At 34.0% G+C, this 23046-nt stretch overlaps 1 protein-coding gene across 4 annotated transcripts in view; it reads right to left on the reverse strand.

The window, feature by feature from the left end:
* PlexA (plexin A) overlaps positions 1–23046 on the reverse strand; it is a 251240-nt gene that overhangs the window by 5980 nt on the left and 222214 nt on the right. For all 4 annotated transcript variants that reach the window (XM_089077798.1, XM_089077795.1, XM_089077797.1 and 1 more), the window contains 4 exons: positions 5848–6579; positions 3546–3671; positions 2846–3307; positions 72–1750 (listed from right to left, as the gene is read on the reverse strand). In XM_089077798.1, coding sequence (XP_088933924.1) covers positions 72–1750; positions 2846–3307; positions 3546–3671; positions 5848–6579 — 2999 coding nt within the window. The remainder of the gene's footprint in view (positions 1–71; positions 1751–2845; positions 3308–3545; positions 3672–5847; positions 6580–23046) is intronic.

The raw sequence follows: 23046 nt of genomic DNA on the forward strand, positions 1-23046 counted from the left end.
AAATTTCTCTTAAAATTATAAATATTTGTGACATCAAATATTGATAAAATAGAATATCGTCAAATACTTACCGTCTCAAGAATAACTTAGGATGGCTTTTGCCTTCCGTACATTTTTCGATAAGATCCGCCAGCAAAGTTTTCAGAATGTCCGTGCAGTATTCCATTTTGCTTTGTAATGTAACCATAATCAGACTGGCAACATTGACTCGATCACGCATCGAGAAGTAACGATTGCTTTCGAGCGTTCGTACGAACAACAGTAGGAAGGTCTTATTCATTATTAGTTGACCAAATAGACGCAATCCTTTTTCTTTTCGTACGAGCTCGGGTCTGTCCCATTGCAGCACCGGACTGTTATCGTCGCTGGGGAACAATATCATCATCGCGTAAGTGCGGTAATCAAGGAAGGGTATGAGACCGCTGGTAAGATCTCCTGTGAGATCAGTCATTTCCGTCTGTAATTCGGCAAAGGCCTCCTTACATTCGGCAGCGACTCGTAACTCGAGAATATCCATTTGCTCCTGCATGTTTTTTAATACGCGATTGCTTTCTGTAGATTTTCTGCGATAGGCGATAAGGAATGCTATGAATATGAATACTAAAATCACGATAGCGATGATTACGCCGATAAGCGCAGGTTTCGACAATGGTCCATTCAATCCAGCTGGCAGTGCATAACTGAGCTTGCCAATGTTGTAACGAAGTGTACCACCCACTATTAGCACCACTTCCGGCAGTTCTTGTTTATTGGGCAGACCCTGGGCATCAATAGCCGGTGGTTGCGTCAGGGGTGGTCGACAGGTAAGCTGTTGCCGTGATAAAGATGTGACATTGCAGAAAGCATTACCGATTTGCACAACTACGTCAGATTCTTGACATGCACGATCAAGATGTTGACCATTGATCGTCAAATAGTCACTTTTATAGTATTTAACTTCTTCATCGAAGACTTCATAAATCGGATTTGGATACAAAAGGAAGTGATTAAAACCGTGCTGCGAAAGATTCTGCACACCGGTGACATTGTCCATGCGGAAGCCATATTCAAGAGAGAGTGGGCGTTCAGCATCCAATACTACGTGTTCCGGCACTTCAATAGTTGGCGATTTACATACCATACTCTCCTGACTGTGCACTTCGCACTGCGATACAAACATCTTTTCATCATAGTAAACATACATTTGCGGGCTTTGTATGTAGCCAAGATTTTTGCCGGTCACTGAGATCTTTATTCCACCCGCTGGGATTCCCTTCGGGACTTTCATCTGACCAGCCACGCCACTTTCTACGCTCTCTATCGTTGGATCGTCAACGTATTCGAAGAAGCCATCATATAAACGCTTGCCACCATCAAAGGACATCTTTAGCATACCGCTTCGTTTTCGATCGCTTGGACTCGTCATGCAAAGGGCCTCGTTGGGTTCAGCACTTATTATAGAACAGGGTAATTCATCGATGTCAGCATGGATAGTGCTACCGGCATTCATATAATTACCGGTGATCTTAATAGTAGTACCACCGCTTAAAGGTCCGTATTTAGGTGATATTGAGAGGATCTCTGGATCTACGAATTCGAAATTGTAATCAGATTGACCACGGAAGTCCTCTATCTTCACGATTACGGGCCCGCTTCTGCCTTCTTGCGTGCCTGGTCCATCGACTCGACAAACAATTTGCTTTGTCCGAATGTATAATTCTTCGTATGGTAGACATCGCATACCAGCTACAGTAACGCCACCGACTATGTCCTGCAACATGTATTTAGTTGAGTAATAAATATTAATGTTATATTAATGATGATAAAAGTTTGACGTGCAAAATAATAAATACGAATATTAATATTAAATTTAAAATATGTGTGCATTTTTAAATTAAAAATTAAATCTTGTTTTTTGAAGAAGAGATACAAAATAAAAAATGGGATTTTTTTTAAACATTTCTAATTTTTAATAGTGATTTGTCTTATCAGTTATTTAAAATATTTTTTTAGAAATCTTAAAAGATATTAATTTTAATTTAAGATATGATCATACAAATAAAAATATCATCGTAAAAATATTCTTATCAAATGTTGTTTTAATTTTTAGCATTAGAAATAAATATCCTTTTAATATCCTTTTAATTTTAGATAATGTCAGTATTATACAATTGCGGCTTTTTGAATAATAATTTTTATAAAATGATTATTCAAAATCAATGGTATAATTTTTTAATATAAAATTAAAATAACTTGTAAAGTCAAATATGTAGAACTATAACAATATCTTTTTGACAATAAGTGTTTTTTGTAAGATTTGAAAGTAATATGCAACATAATAAATTTTCTAAATTACTAAACTCATATTTTCAGTCGGACTTTTATTTCAGTAAGATTACACATTATAATAAGATTACACAAGCTTGTTAATTCATTAAAATGGAATTTGGAATATATTTTTCGTCAAATCTTTTCCTCCAATTTCAAAATTTATCTCTTTAATGAAATTTTTATTTTTTTATTTCTGACCACTCATAAGGTTTTAAATCTATAACATCGTCATATCTCTCATCATTAACTAGTCTAAAGCACTTCATAAGTTAGAAATGCTTAATAATTAATAATTTTACTTCTTTGAATTTCGAAAAATATATTCTAAAAATATATTCCTCGATTAAATTATTAGATAATACAAAATATCGAGTTTTCTCAACTCATGCTCCCATTAATATTTTTTTAACACTTCTTCATCTTCCATTAATCATTGTATGTAATACATTAGTATGTAAACAACAAATGATAAACGAACGACTGTATTCCACTTTGATGAATGAATAAGAGAAAGATCAAATTATACTTTTCTTACCTTAAATGTCTTGCCAAGATTGATGCCGCGAATCGTCACGTTTGTGTTGCCTTCCCAGGGACCCATTACCGGTTCGAATGATTTTATCTCCGGATTTGGGCAAGTCTGGTTGCTGTTCAGCCACATGCCCGAGCCACGGTCACACTGATCTTTCACTTCACATCTATCTGAGCTCTGACACCAGCCGCATCCGTATTTCGTTGGCAAGGCGAGGCACATGCCACAGTTGTCCGCCATGTCGCGGCAACGGTATATCACAAGGTGTATATTGTCTGGATTATCCAAAGGTTTGGAACCGCCCCAGATCACGGCAAAAGGTACCGTAATGTTCGGGGCGCGAGATGTGTAGGAGAATTCCGTCTCCTCACAGTAGATCGTGTCAGCCAACAAACGCGCATTCACACTCGTCACGCGACCCTCGATGTTGAATTGGCACACAAATCGCGTTTGTATGATGAATTGCTGAAAACACACATTTTCGTTGTACAAAATGCACATTTGTAAGAATATCATTTTTTAATAAAATTTTCAATTTTCAATAATGTATTCTAATTAAAAAAAACCTGCAAGATTTTAATTGCTCATTAAACTCATCATTTTATATTATGAAATATATGATATTTTAAAATTCTATAAAAAAATTCAAAAAATGAAAAAGCTACATTGATTTAGACATTATAATAGTATTTTTGTAACATACCCCAATGATATGCACTTTAACTCGTATCGCCTTTTTAATACCGGAAGACACGAGGATCTCTTGAGATTCTGTAGCATTTATAGTGGGACAAAAACCTGGCCCACTCCTATAGCTTGGTCCCATTCTCTGCAAGATATACATAAGATTATTAAAAACCTAATATCTTTAGGTTATCAAACTGTTATCATTAATGTAATTGAACATTTTTATAACGTTACGCCAAACTATTTCAAATATTATTTCTGTTGCATTGTTTTCCTTAATTTTATTTAATTTCATTAGTGTACTGTTAATATTTTTATTCAATTTGATTATTTCAGACATTATGCGATTCAAATCATAGAGCAAAATTCTCAGCATTGAGCTTTCATCAAAAATTACAAATTAATTGATAATCATATATTAATATTCATGAAGTGAATGCAACATTTTAACTCCAAAACGAATCGAGTTGATGTCGAAATGAAATTAGTCGATACATGTTAACATGTACGCAACAACAGAATTGCAATTTTGTTCTGAAATTAGGTGTTGTGAGTTTGCAGCACATATGAATCGTTTATCTTGCGAAAACGATGTAAATCCATTTTGAAACATTAATGAATTTCGGTAACACGTGAATATAAGCAAATGCAAACGTTATATTGATTTTAGCCAAATTTTTTCAATATAGAACTCATTTTTTAAATAAATTATTTTATATGCGAAGCATTATCGTTTCTTTTCTTCATATAAAATCGGGACACATACAAGTGTGTGCATCGTAATTTTGAATATATAAAAAAAACTATCAATATGAAAATTATACATCATATATTGTGACTTTGAAGGTATTTTATATTATCTTCGGTTATATAATTATTGCAGATTTTTCAAGAATTTGTGTGATTACGGTTGTTATATCTTAATTACTATGCTAATAACATGCCAAATAATTTTTAATTCTAGATAAAATGGAATATAAATTTTAATATGCGTGTTAATAATGTTTGGAGCATTCGTAATATTCTTTCACAAGACTATTCGTACGTGAAATAATGCGAAAAATTTATTCAACATTTTCAATATTCGATCACTTGTCACATGATTTGGCATTTTCATTCGCTTGCAAGATTCCACGAGAAATTAAACGGAAATACTCACGTGCCAATAATTTCAGATTATTATTTAACCGTTTAAAATCTAAGAACAGTTATAAATCACTTATTAAATAATATGAATTTGATTTTAATTTTATTACATTTTCTTGCATGCGATAACTCATTTGATTATATTACGAAAAATTAAAATGCATAAATATACTTATATCACTCAAGTTAGAACAAATCGACGTATTCAAGTAAAATTCAAGTAACAATATCTCCATTACGTTCCTGGAAGTGAACAATTTCCAATCACATAATGTTCGTAATCTAAGTGACAAATCAGTTCATAATATGGGACGCTCGATAATAATTAGCCCATTTGCAAAAATTAATTAATTTCGAATATAAAAAGAAAATATGTTCAACATGAATTTATTAGATAAATCATTGTTTAAAGTCGGACAATAATTTTGTATTTGTTATACATGTATGGCGGGTCATTGTATGCACAAGATTGGTGTGTTGTCATTTGCGTGCGGTGATACTGGAATAGATAGGCAGTGTCGCGAGCCGCATCACGTACCATTGCATATTATTCTTCGTAATGCTATTATTCCGACCAATTAGTGATTATCGGTGCGCGCAATCAATCAATTTCTACAATTAATGGGTGTACGAGTGTATCAAAGTAGGTTATTTCTCAAAGTAACATTATCCGTATTACGCGTTCGTCGTGTTTGAGGAGATCAAGCTGTAGAAGAGATAACTCATATATAAATTATTATTTCGTTGCAATAATCACTTCTTTAACTTCATTAAGATTTTAATAAATCTCGTATTACGCTATGAATCTTTTGTGATTCATTATACCGTAGCGTAATTATCATTTCCGGATTAAGGGCGCAGAATAATTCACACGAATTGTCCGATCAAATGAGTTAATTAGAAGGGGGCATGTGGTTTATAATTTAATAATATTTCTAATTAGGCGTCACGATTAATAGAAATGCTGTGCAAAATATTACATAAGCATATTTTAGTAATTATCGCGCCCAATTATAATTAACCGTGTTTTTACAGATTTGTTACGTGAGTAAACACAACGAGATAGCCTGAGAGAGAGGAGAGAAGCCTAAGAAATCTTAGATGATGACAAAGCAATATTTATATACCGCTTCATTTTTCTTCAATCTAAAGACAAATAGCAAAGAACTTACGCTGACTCCCGTAACAAGAATGTCATTCCGACAGTTCTCCGCCGTGTCATGTGTACACCGGTGACCATCGACGCACCAGTCACACGGAAAGCTCGATGAAACGCATTGTGTGCACGAGCTGTACGTGTTGCAGTCGAAGAAAGTGAAATTTGTCGCCACTAAATCGGGCCCATTTGTCATCCGTACCGACAGTTTGGCTGTAAAGTGATGTCGGCCCGGCGGTATCGATGGCAGCAAATCGGTCCTCGGTGTGGTACAGTTCACCCCGTACGACTTTCGCGATGCGTTCGTGATCAGGGTCTTGTCAAGGGCGGAAAACGCACACAGGAATTGCCCGGACAACGTCGGTAGGTTCTCAATGACGAGTTCGAGGGTCCTGGCGGTAGTTCGTTGCAGTTGGTCCGGCGTGACGGTGGTGATCGTCGTACATCTGCCACTCTTATAGGAGATCCAATACAGCGGATCCTTGGCAGCGTCCTGACAGTCGCTACGGAGGTTGCACTTGTTTTCCAACGAGCACCAGCCGCAGTACGGATCTTTGGCACCCAGACAATCCCAACAGGTCTTGTAGACCGAGCATTCTTGCACTTTGACCTTCGAGACCTTTTTCTCTGTCAGCACGTAGAGGTGCATCAGCTGCGAGTCGAACAGCAAATCCGGATTCACTGGAGACCCGGGATCGATCTCGAGATCACCGTACTCCAATGCGAGAGTCGAGCTTTCCACCACCACCTGAAACAAAAATATATATATATTTTTTTTTTATTACAAATTGATAGCGCAGTTAATTTATTTGAAATGAAATTATAATAATAAATATAACATTTTCGGAATAATTCAAGTACTTAATTGTGTGTTCAGAACAAACAGAATTAAATCTAGAAAGTATCAGAATCTTGAGATTTTACGTATAAAATTTCATATTTTTCAATATTTAATAAAATATTTAATTTTTTAATAAATTATAATTTTAAGTTTTATTTGTTTCTTATAATTCCTATGATTTTTTTTTAATTAATTCCAATATAATTTCATGTAATGATAAAACAATGCACAACAGAAAATATTTGATAAAAGTAATTAAAATATAATTATATATTTTAATAATTCAAAAAGAATTTAATATATCAATTTTAATATAATTAGTTGCTTGCAAAATATAATATAGCCGACTTGAATATTGTTGCAAATATTTCAATTGCCACAAGATCGTTAATATATTTTAAAAAATTATGATAATTGGCGAATTTGCGTAAAATTAGAGAAATGCAGTCATTGATACTTGCAGTTAACGGGCTTGTATAATATATTTATTATACATAATGCCAGAGTGCGCTTGTATTAACGAAACGAGGATGACACGAGCGGGATGAAGAATTAAATATTTACGATGGAATTATGAACAACTGCTGGCTCGGCTAGCACAGAGTAAATGTTACTTCCGTTTAAGTATTTATTGGGTATTAATTATCGATATTAGTTCGGTGACGACCTCTCATTGCGTATTCCGTTTTCCCCGTTCCCATGACAGTGAACATTTTCAAAAATATTTAATACCCGCAGTTCCGTTCCTCGCCGACATATATCACTGACTTTAATAGTAATGGCGTATCCGACTGTGTAACATCCGACACAGCGATGAATTTTACAACGACGACAATTTTACTTTCGTATTATGAAAATAACATGAATATTTACGTCGTCGCGCAGATTCGTTCCGCAAATTTCCCAAGTGAGTACCGTATCCGCTGTCGCAAGTGAGTTTTTGTAACTTCCATGCCAGTGGTCGCCGGAGGTCTAGATATAAGATCACAGTCACCGAAAGTAACAACGTAACTGCAATTTATTGTAATATGCTATTATTTTAACGTGAAACTCTCGGCACGTCACATCTTCCTCATGAACGCGCGTGATACAATCATCTCTTCCAGATGCACTCGAGTAGCATTTATTTTCTTAGACCTTAGACCGCGAGTCTCATTCGTGGTTTGCGGTTAAGAGGTCGTAAATTAAATTTCAGTTCGCGACGTCTCGAGCTTTCAATTGACAGCAGAATAATGATAGATGACGATCCCTGGGACCAGAATCGTTCGTGGTCCTAATAAAAAGATCATATTCTCAAATAGTAATAACAGCAATCATCCGAACGAAGCACGACATGGATTGCTTCGATGATGACGTTTAGCTTTGACGCAATTTATCAAGAACGACATTCGCTTCTCATTTAGTAATTATTACTATCGTTCCGAGAAACGTTCTTCGTAACGATCGTCACGCTAAAACGATCATATTAATTCTTTGCTCCATAAATTGTATATACAATAGATACAGGATTAATTAATTTTTTTTCTTTATTTTTTAAATATGTAATTTTTTATTTAATTAAATTCAATAAAGATTTTAGTAAGTTTTAAAAATTGTCTCCAGAAAATATTTCGTGAAATATTAAACCCTCCATCGGATCGGATTGCATCGATATTGATTTCATATATATCAATAATTTGAGGTGCGTAACTTGTTAACAATAATGTAGCGTAATATGGAAAAAGACGTACACATTACCAGAAACGAGCCATTCTGCTAAAGCAGAAATGGAATAGTTAAGCATTCGCGTGTAATTTGCAACAAATTGAATTGAGAGAGAGTAAAGCGAAGTTCGTAGTGAATGCATGGCGCGTACTCACTACCGATTTAATTAACAAATATTAATTAAGTCGCGTCGAGCGACGCGAATCGAGCCAACAGGCAATTTGCCCCGCAATTTGGTAAACATCTGTTCGTCTATTCTACAATGCTCATTAGAACAATAATTAATGATCTTCAATAAAGGTAAAAGAATGGATTGTTACTTATAGCATGTCAACATTTCCATATCATTAGGATAAATATAGAAATTAGATTTAGTACAAAAGAGTAAGATGGAAAATATTCAAGTTTTTTCATTGTAATATAAAACAATTTACGAAAAATATTTCACATAATCTGTAGCATTTCTCAAAGCTTTTTGCCAGCTTTATGATTTGATCGTTTAATTATTACGATGTTTTCCAGAACTGTTACTGCTATTAAGTCGATCCAACTATATGAGATGTCGAGAAGGATCGTAGAGTGACGGAAGAATCTTAGGCAAGGGTTAAGGGCTGTCCACTATATACCGTTTCAGCATTCGACCTCTGGCCGAGTAATGAGTCGTTACTTAAGACAGGCAATCATGGCGCAGGCAACTATGTTACAATCTTTGCATCTAGGCGGGTTAGAGACGGGTGGGAAAGAAATAATAATAATTACGAGGCTACCGAGTGTTAGTGGTGGTTGTTAATTCTAAGGTTCGCTCGCGATATCCACGGCTCGGCTTTTTAGCGCGATTTTGTTCGCATCGGTATATACGGTAACGTGAGTGCGAGTAATGTTCGCGCGTCATTCGGCCTCGGCAAATCCTTAGCCAACGTCGACGCACAAAGAGGCTTTAATAAAGCGCGGGGATAAAGGCAAGGTCGGTGAGGTCGAGGATAAGCCGGTGAGGAGAGTTAAGAGCGAACGGAGGAGACGGAGGAGTAGATAGAAATTATTTCTTAATGGAAGAAGAAGCATCGTGAGGCAAACGCGAACGCAAAAGGGGGTACCTGATAATGATGAGGGAGAGGGAGACAAGGGTTGCGAGGAAAAAGGGTTGTAAGAAAGTTGCGTGCAGATGAGCGCAAGCACAATAGAAGAGGATAAATGTAAAAAAAAAAAAAAATAATATCGATTAAAGAAAAGGACAATAAGGTTTTGTTGAAGTAAAAGGAAATAAAAAAGAAAACGTGATTATTTGGATAAATATAAAAAAAAATCTGATGAAAACGTAATATACTAATCATCAAATGTAATAAACAAATAGTTATTAAAATTTAAATTTTTCCAAAATCCCATATAATTTAGATTACGAGAGACAAATATTCAGTAATTATATATATTGTAATTCTATGAAATGTGTTATCAATTATTGAAAATAACACTTAAATTTTTAGAACATTTTCTTATACGAAGTTTAAGTATTAATAGAAAATAATAAATGTTACTTGATTAAAATATTACTTAGAGTTAAATGTTAATTAGAGTTTTACTTTGCATCAAAGTAATAACTAATGCTAAGGTAAACTTTGATCAAAATCTTGTTATTGTTGTTTCCCAACTGTTTCACAGTGATACATCAAAGCAAAACTAGGGAACTTTCTAAAAGCGAGAAGCAAGCACAGGTGCGGAGACCTAAAAGAAAAATAGTGCATACAGAAAGTAAAGACTGAAAGGACAAGAAGAGGATTGAGTGCAAGGCAAGAGGATAAGATATCGCCGCCTTTCGCGTCTCGACATTCAATCGATGATGTTTAAACGCGAAGGAAATAATAATCGCGACGCTACCAAGAAGTAGGCGGACGTCTTAATTAACGAGCTGGCCGTGTTTTTCCCCGGTTTTTCTGACATGTGCGATTGCATGTGCGTCTATCCTTACGTTTGTGTTGCCTGGGCAATGCTGCTGCTGGTCGATGCGTCAGACTATTCCGATAAAAAGCGAATCGAACAGTCGACATTCCTGAATCGATTTCGAGCCGAACGTGTTCGCGCGTCCCACGTAAGATGCTCACGCATTAATGTCAATGAAATCTACATCTTAAGTTCATTGCATATAGCAAATACAACCGAACGCGATTAACGAGATGTATTTTTGTTTTTGCTGGCGCGTGAAGCAGGAAGCTGCGACGAAGAAGCGACGATTGTCAGTCGATAATATACTCAATCGTTAATTACCGATAACACGTTATGGATACTGTAAAATAAAATTCACGAGTGACATCGTAAAATAAATTACATTGATTGAAAAGTTTAATAAATAGCTTCCCTCATGTTCATTAATGAGAAGAAGAGTAATCGTTGCTGCGCGGTGTAATAACTTTTGTAATTTCGTTACAAATAATTGAAGTATTAAAAATGAAACATGTTTTAATCACACATAGTAAATTATAAAAAATAATAAACAAGTTAAGCAGTAAGTAGAACAGAAGAAGAAACAATTAATAACCGCAGGATTAGACTCGAGTCCCACGTGTTCGATAAAGACAAAAATAATCGTTCGAAAGAACTGTCGCGGCCGATCGAAGTTTGATAGAAAATTCCTGCCTCGTAGAGACGATGTGAAAGGGATTTAAGAGCGATGATCACAACAGGAACTCGAGGCACGTTTCTTGTATCTTGTCAGAACGTCTCAGGGAGTACAAGACCGATGCGCGGCGCAATACGATTAAATCCGAAGGAACTCGCGCCGTCGCGATGCATTTCGACGCGGTGATTATACGTCGAGTTACGTATGCATCCCTTTCTATCTTCCCCCCCCTTCCCCTCTTCATCCCGGCACACCATCCCCCGGAATTTTTAAATGCATTCTTCGACGCGGTTCGCCGCACCGTGGATTTCTTCTCGTGGATGCGACGGTAAAAAAGGAAGAAAAGAAAGCGATTTCCACCACCGCCACCTCTGCGATAGCGAGGGAGGTGGCGGGAGAACAATGTCTCCGAGAGGCGTTCGACAGCGGCACAAATGTATTCCGCTGAGAGATTCTTGGAGAATCCTATTTCATGGACCTTATCCATTTATCGATTTTATCCGGAGAATCGAATGCGCGTTCATACAGCGGGGGGCTGAGTGCCGCGAAATCGAATCTATTAGAATTAACTCTGATTAACCCCGGACGAGGGGGTGGGGGGAGAGGGGGAATACGAAATGTAATGTGTCGTATGATAATGGATCCATCTCAGAAACTTTCGTGACAAAAAATTTGCGTCATTCATCATTTATGAGTCTTCTCTCACGTTACTCATCTCTCAGTATAAATGTAAGAAATTACGCTCGTTATTTTGCAATATTGTTTTAATTTGGTCCTACAACGGAAATATTTGATAAAATAATTTAACAATTCTATTTTCAAATAAAATCATAACTCCTATATGATGTAATGTGTCTCTCTTTAAAATCATGTATCAAATATCATTTATTCAAAATTCAATCAAAATTAATGAAATACCTTTTGTTATACACGCCTCTGTTGTATGATAAAATCAATTCTGATGGTATTTTATAAACTTTTCAGAAAAACACACATTCTATTTTCAGCTTATTGATGTTCAGCTTAAATAGTTTATTATTTCTATAATTACATATGTATTTCATAGTATTTTATAAAAACAGAATTACTAATCCGAGTCCGATAAAAGCGGATCATTGACCTAAGAAATTTGTCATTGTAGTCATTACCGCATTCATAAGACAAAATCATGATACATATAAATAATATAACGGAGGCTGAGTTATTCATTCATTATTGCGCTGTAGTTTAATATTTATAATGAGTTCGGCTAAAATAGCGATTCGACGGAAACTGAAAATTCGAGCTTTTTCACCGCATTATACCTAATACATCGACTTACTTAGCACCATACTTTCAGGAGAAAAATATTGAACAATTTTCAAATTTTTAAATTTCTAAAAGAAACAAATATACATTTTAATGAGAAAACAATCACGACGTTCAATTGCATAACAAATTAATTAAGAGACTTATACAAAACAATAAAAGTAATATTAAAATGAATTATTTTAATGCGAGAGAGAAAGAGAGAGAGAGAGAGAGAGAGACAGAGAGAGAATATTTTGCATTAGTATGCGATAATGTTTACAAGAGCATTACCTTGATAATATGAGTTGATTACAAATCCATTAATGTCTTTCTTCAGAATTATCTGAATTCTTGGGATCGTAATAGAACAACGCACAGTCAAGATATTAATGCTGATAAGTTTTGAAAAGGCCAGACATTGGACGAAATACACGAAATACATAACCGGGCAATAACGACGCGACGAAAAATAATTATGAGTCCGAGAAATCCATTAAATTGAAATTAACAGGGCTCCGCGGAGATTCACTCGGTGGGTGTCATTAAAATGGCGCACGCGCGAATCATCGTTTCCCCGACGATAATCGTCGCCGATAAGAAGCGACGGCCGACAGTACACATTTATAGCCGGCGAATCGCGTTTTTAGTCGGCTCCGCGATAGAGGCGCAAAAACTCGCTATCCAACGATTTGATAAATGAACTTGCAGTATGTAATAACCAGGTCGCCGACGTTGGTAAAAGCGCGTGCATAATGTGCTCCACCCTCTTGTTCCCCGGCGTCCTTTTGCCGTTCCATTCTCCCCCCCATCTATTCCGGTATAAAACAAGCGGGGGGGTGACATAATGCGATTGTACGCCACGGTGTTACACGTGATAGTCGACCAACAATTTTTCATTATTCGAATCTGTCGTTGTTTTTCGGCGCGAAAAGATGCGGGGAGGGATGGGGAGGGAGGGAGGGGGAGGGATACGGGAACGGAGAGTGTCGGCAAGAATTCAGAATAACGCTGCGAACTTTTCATCGGTTTTTCCCTGGATAAAGGGTTCTCTTCACTATTTACCTGCGCTTCCGCTTGTTCCTGGACAACGTCCGAGATTAATTGCCATCGAATCGTCGAATGGAATCGCTATTGAAACACGGGAAAAAAGTCTCATCTCGCAAACTCTAATTAAGCGGCACGACAATCCCGAGAACGAGATGCGAGGGGAGAAGAGGGGGACCAGGAGAAGGGCGGTGAACTCGATGAGGTTTCATTCCCGATAAAGCCACGGGAGTGAGCGAAATTAATACAGTCGACATCTTCTTAGTGCGGAATCAATTGATTCACCGGCATTGTGCTAGAATGCCATGCTCTTATATAGAGTGTCAGGCTTTTATGCTGACTATATTTTTGATCCTGCGATATCGCTTAACTCCTCGCAAGGATTATTCATAGAGAGAGTATATGGGTTATACGTATCGGAAATTGATAAATGACAAGTATTATGTCTAATGAAATTTTCATTGAGGACGGATCAAATCACTCATCCAGGATGATCAGAGATGAACCGTGTAAATTCGCCTTAGAATCCACGCAAGAAGGACGAATAGGAAGGCGAGTCATGGAAGGCTGACATGAAAAAAGAGGATGGCTATGGTGAGAAGATATATATCGGGGCTGAGAATAGTCGAGAGCTAATCGGATTTTTCCTATAAATCATACTTTGCGCGGCTAACGTATTTTGGAGCCTTCAATACCATCGTCGGGTGCTAACGACCATACGATGCGATAGTCTCGCAAAAATCGTGTCGCGGACGAGCACGAATCTTAAATCGGTATAAGAACATACGATCTAAATGGTTTTTCAACGAGCCGTGCCCGAATGATCGCTAAATAAACGTTTCCCAGTAGCGCGAGTCAACGCGCGGTTGCAAACTCATGTTCACACGTTGCCGTCATCTTGCTGTTCGTTATGCACGACAATTTAAAAAAAAATAGCTTTCTAAAGGGAAAGTTTGCTCGCTGGTAAAATGTCGAAATTATTGTAAGAAACATCATCGAATTAATTCTCAATTACTATTTAATCTACAGCAAATCTGTTCCGGCTTCCCTAAACTTCTCGTCTCTGTGGACTCTTTTAACTTGTGTGAGAAAGACAGAGAGAGGCCGACTTAGAGAAAATTTATTTAAAAACGTTGCATTTCTAAACAACTATTTATTGTATATGTGTGTGTATAATCAGTTAAGTTAGATTTTTTAAAAATAAAACGTATTAGAAGTGATAAATAAGATTATTATATTGCGCCATTTAAATATCGCATTATTTTTATTCATATATTCATTAACATGTTTTCAATAAATATCCGGCGAAACATTTATTTATAATTACACAATTTAACAATCATACAAATTTGTATGATCAATCAATTGCCAATAATTGAAACTATTATTTTTTTCAAAAACGCTATAATTGTTCCTGTAATGAATCAATAATAATTAAAGATTAATCGTTTTCAGTAATACTACAATTTGTTACAGTTTAATGCGATTATTGCAATATAATTACAAGAAGATTTAAACGTATGATCTCACGCAAATATGAACAGCACAAATATCGATGCGATAAGTTTCGTATCACAGTCAAATATTTCTTTATTACCGATTAATATTACCGATAAAATCCGTTTGATAATAATGAAAATATATTATATATCTTAAAGTCAGTGATATAAAACGTTTGATTGCTGTATTTATAATATATTTCTGCATTGATACAGGGATCGAGTGGAAAGAATGGCGCATAAAGCTGACAATTAACCATTGGACAACGTGCACACACACACACACACACACACACACACACACACACACACACACACACACACACACACCCCAATGTCAGAATCTAATTTATATTCTGGATTTCATATAACGCAATTCATTAGTCTTGAAACAGGTCTGGTATCGAGAAACAATGGCTCTTTTTCGAAGTTTCTTCAAGTTGCTTCCTCTCTTACTCTCTTTCTTTCTAATCTTCTTTAGCTTCTTCCTCTCTTCTACGTCATCTCTTCCGCCTTCGTCGAGTCCTCCATCCACCGTCTCGCCTCATAGCTTTCCTTCGCTTCATCTTTATGGCTTTGCTACTACCATCTACCAGCTTCCACCCAATTTATTAACACACCTCATTCCGCTTTCCTCCTCGAGATTTATTTTATAATTATCTTCGCCCCCATTCTCCATTCTTGGGTGAGATGAGTGCCAGTAAGTTTTTCATACCGTATATAAAAGATAATTTAGCATTACTAACATAATATGCATGTGTGTTGCTCGAATCTTTGTATTCTCGTAAGATAAGATTTGTATCTCGCGATAGGATATGCAATATCTGCCGTAAGGTACATTTGAATAATTTCATTTTCAAAGCAATATTAATTCAATTTTGGAACGTAATGTGTTTCTTTAAGATTTTAAAAATGCAAGTCTTTAAAATTTTTTTTCACGTAAAGATGAACAACGTTAATTGCGTGAAATTTGAGAAAAATATTAAAAAGAATGTGCTATGAAATAATGAGTTTGATAATCGGATCGTTACGTATTATTTTAAATTTTATGGATTAGTATCTTCCTTTATATATAATATTTAAAGTAGACAATCTTTCTCTTCCTTCTTTTCTTCTTAAATTACTATACCTACCATATATATAGTTGTATAAACTATTATCATCACAATATACAACTATATCATCACAAACAACTCCCTTATTGAGTAACTGAATTTCTACCAACAACATTTAATAGAAAAAAAAATAAAAAAAAAAAACACACACAACCATATGAAATAGCTACAAATTAACTTAAAAATAGATGTATTATTTTAAACATTCGTAGATGAAATGAGTTTTCTTTGACAAAGCAGTCAGATTTGGTCTCGCCGTCTGAGGGCTAACATTAATAACACTCTTCGTGCTTTCCTTTCTCTCGTCGTCGAGTTTCTCTCGAGTATATTTTCCTTGCCGGCGATTTTTCCTTTTCACTTTATTTCGCCCGCCCGATTCCTCGGTTGCTCTCTCCACTTATTGTCTCGCTTCCTCTTTATAGCTCATACAGCTCCATGTTCCGACTTCTGCCGTATTTATGGACATACTTTACCTTGCTCTCCCTCTACGTACACTCTCGCTCTACTGTATTTATCTATATTTTCTTTGCGCTCAGACCTCTAATGTACCGGCGCTTTATTCGGTCTCTCGATCGTGAACAATATGTATAACATGTCATTTATTTAAAATGAATAAAATAAATAAAGGTAATTCCTTTCAATAAATAAGAAAATCTTCATCAATTGACAAATCTTAATATACTACTTCTTATTCTACTAATGTCCCTTTCAAGTTAGTTTTTATTCTCTTTTTCGAAAATATCCGTTCTGATAGTTCTGACTCTTGTATATATTTTAATAAGTTCATTTCTTGCTTTTTTTTCTTAAATCTTATTTTCAGTGTATTTCAATGTCCATATCCGACACTTGAAAATAAAAGTACTTTAAAAAATTATTTCTATTTTGATAACAATTTACATAATTCGCAATTATAAAAATATTTCACATTAAAAAAGATTCAAGAAATAATTTCAGACATTAACATACATAATTATCGAATATTAATATATTTAGTCCGGTTAATTGCAATGATATTTCACAATTTATCTGCATTATTTTCTTTCTCCAAAATTTAAATTCTATATAGATTATTTTTTTTTCTCCTCTCCCTTATTTATTCTTTCCGCAATAGATTTATTTCTTTCCCTATCATTATTTTCTATTTTACCCTTTCTGCTTCGTCTGATACTCTATTTACCGACCTCTCATCCGTTTTTCTTTTTCAGCCGTTTCATATTTTTGTTCTCGTACGCGTTCTTTTACGATTCATTCTCCGGATTTTTACGGGTATACGAGGGCACGTTGTAGTTTCCTCAGTTATTTCCGTTTTTTACTTCCGACGTGAGTACTGTCACCAGTCCGCGATACCAGTCGTAAAACTTTTTTCTCTCGCTGCGTTGTGCGATTTCGGTAGGCTTGTTATGCAATTCTGCACTCAGCTCACAGGATAATAAATTAATGAGATAATGCTAATTTCCCTCCGCAACTTTTCTTCTTGAATAAAATTCGCAGGTACGCTCTCGCTCTCCTCTTTGTCGTTTTTCTTGTAGAGGTTGTTCTTGTACGTCCTGTCGCCTGTTACCCTTTAATGGTAGAACCGTACAAACGGGATGGAGACAAGGTGATGTAGTTTACTGTTCTTTACGAACAGTAAACTACATGACACGAAATGATTTAATACACACGAGATAAGCTCGTCTCCTATCTGTTCTATCTTTTAGTCGTGCACATGACATCACGCGACAAGTTAACGTTTCAAGAGCGAAATAAGCAAAGAGAGCACGTCTCCTCGTAACCTACTTTCCGATATACGGCATGCACATTTTTGCTGAATTTGTGTTATATAATAAAGTTGTATATATTCCTTGCATCTTCCTTATTTTCCTCAGATTAATACCCCGCTGGAAATTTTCATATTACTTCCGTCGAATCTTATATTTTTATTCGACAATATTTCATCGTAGTGATACAATTTGTTCATTTTAAGTAAAAGGTTCGTAAATAATTGCGTTCTAAAATTTTGTGAGTTTTCGTGACTTTTTTGAAAATCTGATTTGTCTTTCTTGTAATAAGATTGTATATCAATAATGCTTCATATTCATAATGATGGTTGTTATTAAAAATCAGAATATTAATTACATTTATTACGTAATCAGTTTTATCAGATCTCAACAATTGTAACTTCGAGAGCAAAAGGTCAAAAGGTCATAGGAAACTCAATTTACAGAACTCTTTTATTTCTCTGAATATTTTTGCAACTACATCAAACTTGTATTCTCTCTGCAATGTTTTCTAGATATTGATGTATGTGTATAACACATACGTCAATATTAAAAAAAAATTTATGAAACTTTTATTATTCTATAAAACAAATAATATTATTTTTGCATATACATATAAAAATCGTAACCAATTTGATATTTAAAAAATGCTTCTCTGAATTTTATTTTTAACTTTACTTCATATAGAAAGTAAATGTAATATACTTGTCATAAAATATACAGGACTTATAAATAACATGTTTTGAAAATACTGAAAATCTTATTAAAATTGTTACATAATTTTATTTTTGTGTCTTATTAAAAATAAGATAAAACAATAATATTTCAAACTCGATTGCGAAATGAATCGAAGTTTTATATCCGCTGTCAAATTAATTACATTTGAAAATTACTTTATTCAAAATGCCTGTCACATTCATCGTTTTTCTGCACATAAAATCGAGATTAGAGGATATTTCGTGAAAGAAAGAGAAACATAGATTGTACGAGAAGGGCAATGGCCTCAGTTAAATAAATGAAGCTGTATGTGTGATAGTGATAGAATAGCAATGTCGATTGTGCATCCAAAGATTTACGGTTAAAACCGTGCTTTACACGCGCGCTTCCCGTCAATTATGCCAAAGTTCGTTACTTCGGTCGAGCGTTCGCACGAAACGCGAGCTGTCGAGTGAGCCTGAACTAATTTTGAAAAACGAGCTATCGGAAATTAAAAAAAAAAAAAAAAGAGACAGAAGGGTCATGTTTGCGTCCCATCGAATAGTCGTTAATGTGCGACGACGCTCCATTAGTGCTGAATTTTTTTGAATCGATAGTGCATAAATTTTTCCCTTTTTCAGAAACACTAGAGAATCATGAATGGCCTCAAGATAACATAATTGTTTTGATATATTTTTAGAGATATTAAAAATATACATTTAAACGTTAATAAATATTTCAATCTTAAATAACTGTAAAATAAAGTCTAAAACGCTTGCTAATCTTGTATCGAACTATGACTCAAATTAAAACGAATATAGAATATAAACTGTTCATAAATTATTATTTAATGTTTCTCATTCTTTTCTATTTATTCTATTTAAAGCATTTATGCCAAATATAAATACTACAATGAAGCAGTAAAATTAATTAAGTCGCGCAAATCTTGAAAAACAGAACTTCATAAGAATAAAGTCGGGACGTATTTTATTTCATATAATTCTTGATGAAGTGTTAGACAATTTTATAATTCCAATTATACAAGATATGAGCTTTCGCAGATTCTTACTTTTATTTTTTCCAGAATTTAATAAAAATGATAAGTTCTAATTACATCTAAAAAAGTAACATATAAAAAAGTCACAAACAGCTGGATGATTGAGTAATAATTAATATCATGATTATTAATTGATGTTACTCTTCGCGAAAAAGATAATATATTTAAATTATTTAATCAAATATGTATCAAATATATATAAAGTTTAATCAATAATCAAGAATGTGGTCTCATCTAAAATGAAGGCTTTTTGAAATATTTGCAATCTAATAATGAAAGAGTGTATTTTAAGGCTTAATATTTTTTCGATATCATTCTTATTTTCTTTTTTTAAGACTTTTCATTCATCTATATGACAAATATAACATTATAACATAATAAAAATATCAGACATCTAAATGCCAAATAGCAAATGTTTCAAATAATTCTTGTGTTTAACATAAAAATCTCAATCGCTAAGAGACATCGAGTAAATTAAAAAAAAAAAAATAAAGTAAAATAAAAATAGATTAGGAGATAGATTTTTTACTTTTACTAAATTATATAGAGACTAATTTATTTCTAAATTGAAAAAGATATAATCATACAAAATGAATATTTAAAACAAATATTTAAATTACAATCAATTTTAATAAATATATTAAAAATAATTTTATATAAAAAAGTTATCTTAAATTTATTTCTTTATAATAATGTTGAATATAAATGTATATAGCAATTATATGATAGGATTTTGATACATATTAATATTATTTTGAATATTATTTTGAATAATTCTAAAATAGAATAAGATTACATTGTAAAAATATTCAATCTCAAATTAAAACATATCTTGAAATAAATCACATTAAAAATTCAGATTAAATATCCTGAATTTAGTAGGGAGAATTAAACATATATACCTCTAGCTCTAAATGGCTTAGATCAAATTTAATTCAAACTACATATTAAAATATGCAAAAAATTCCGATAGATTAAATATATGTAACATAGTAATTATTATTTATTTAAAAATAATTTTTATAACTATTTAAAAGCTCTTTTTTTTAATTAGAAATTGCTATATAGTCTTAATTTATAAACTCTAATTTCTCTATAGAATTTTAATTCATTTTGACTCATCAAAGTATAACATTACGCTTTCTAGAATATATAAGGGTATAATTAGTAAACTTCTTTGATATAATACTCATCTATATATTTTTCTCATGTTAAATATGGACACTAAAAAATGTATAATTCATATAATAGTTAGAAAATGATAAGTAATTCTTTGCTATGTAAAATTTAAAGTAGACTTTATAGATATTTCGATGAGTTTTACATTTTCACACATGCAAATAGATACGTGCAAAAGAAACAGAGAGAAGAGAGAGAGAGAGAGAGAGAGAGAGAGAGAGAGAGAGAGAGAGAGAGAGAGAGAGAGATAAAAATACGAGAAATCGATTTTCGAGAAGTAGAGCGCACACACTCACGACTTTTTTTTTTCGAAAACTAATCGAACAGCGTATGTTGCCGGTAATTAACGCCGACTTCGCTCAAAGATTTAATATCGAGAACCGCATACCTCAGCGTCAATTACGCGAAAGATACGTTCGCTTCTGTCGGTCGCGTAACGTTGTCTCGTATTTCTCGGCGAAACGTAGAGGAAACGAACAGGGATTCGAACAAGTTTTGATTAATGGTACATCGGGACCTGAGAAAGAAGAAAGAGCTGCCTTCAGTGTGCAAAGGTGTAATTAACAGCGGCAATCAGACGAATCGATGCATTTTTTAAAATAGATTCAAATTACTTAGATCGATAAAAATTTATGATAGCTGGATATTTCGATATTAACGGCATTCAAATTTTCTTTGAAAAAAAAAAAAGCAATATTTCTATTAAAATTGAAATTGTATTTTCGAAAATTTTTTCGAATATTATAATTTTTCAATATATTTCGTTTAATAATAATAAATAATCAAAATTAAATTTTGGAGAAATATACATCTTTTCCTTTACATTTTATTTTATTTTTTAAAAATTTATTATAATATTATAATTATTAGTTATTTAAATGTCATTTTAAAACAAAAAAAAAGAAAAAATCAAAGGTTTCTAATGACATTGCAAAACACATTATTTCGATTGGCAAATGAAGAAATCATTTTTTAAATTAAAGAGTTTGATATATGAATGATGTATCAAATATTAAATAATTTAAAATTATTATTGATATAATTTGAAAAAAAAAGGTGAATAATAAAATAAAGAAATAAGAGGAGAAAAAAGAGAAAGAGAGAGAAGCAAAAGAAAAAAACATAGTAAAGTTTCGAAGGCGCAACTTCAAAAGCTTTTTTCAAGACTTTATGATAGCAATCCTCCATGATCTTTGCACTTTTGCTGAGAAATGTGAGAATCGCTTGAAACGGCAGCTGAATATCGATCTCCAAACAAAACAGGCAGCGAGTGTCTTGCGTCGTATAATTTCTGACAATCCATGAGATACAGCAGAGCCGGTTAATATCCCCACGGTATCTTCCATTACGTAAAACAATATTTGTGATGTATTATAAACTCGTGAAGTGTACGCGCAAGAAATTGCAAATTACGAACTCGTTATGAGAGCTCGCTACGTTCCGCTTTGATATATGTAAAAGTATATTCGCACAATTTCATCTATTGAATTAATGCTTTTCAGAATAATATCAGCGATCTGAATTGTTTAAATTTTTCAAAAAACAATTTAAAATTATAAATTTTGTCATTTACTTATTATATTACCATATATTTATATTTAGATTTATAAAGCACTAGACAATTAAGTAATCATAATTTATATATCATAAAAAATAATTAGTAATGAAAATTGATCTTAATTTATTGTCATAAATATAGATTTTAAGCATTTCACTCTGCAGATAAATGTATAATAAAAACAGGATTGATCAACGCTTATCATTTTTCTTAGAATACAAATTATATATTTTTCTTAAATCTTTCTCTTTTTTTAGATTCTTGTCATTCGATTGTATTCGCGGATTATTTGTTTTCTACGATCTAAAGTTCACTTATTCGAAACTCCAATTTCAACGAAAGAATTGCATCTATCTCTCTTTGAAATTTCTCCTCGTACAAATTCTCGATTGTCTCGGCAGATTCTCGAAATTGTTTCCTACGCGAATACCCGTTCGAAGACGCCCTTTGAAAAGGTGAACGTAGAGAGAAAGAGGGGAGGGAGTGGAGAGAGAGAGAGAGAGAGAGAGAGAGAGAAACACACAGAGAAAATGGTGTAAATGCAGCGCAACCGACGAGCCCCGGGGGTCGTCTCGAAGCTCAAGTGCAAGAAAGTTTGGCAGGCTTGCCTTTTTATCCCTCCAGACGTAAAAGGGCGTACTCACACATTCCACGTGCTCCCTGCCATATTCGCTCACCTTACTCTTTTCCTTCCTTTCGCTCCGTTCCTACCATCGAAGTCCCTAGAATCGATATGTAGCTGTATCCATCTACCGTTTCGTTTCGACGAAACGTTAAAAATCTCCCCCTCTGCTACTATCTATGAGACCCTCCAGAAAGGCACGGTGCCTGCCTCGGAGGAATCTTGAGATACTTGCTGAA

Source organism: Pogonomyrmex barbatus, unplaced genomic scaffold (genome assembly GCF_055798465.1).
Source record: "Pogonomyrmex barbatus isolate J1 unplaced genomic scaffold, ASM5579846v1 scaffold20, whole genome shotgun sequence".
NCBI lineage: Eukaryota > Metazoa > Arthropoda > Insecta > Hymenoptera > Formicidae > Pogonomyrmex > Pogonomyrmex barbatus.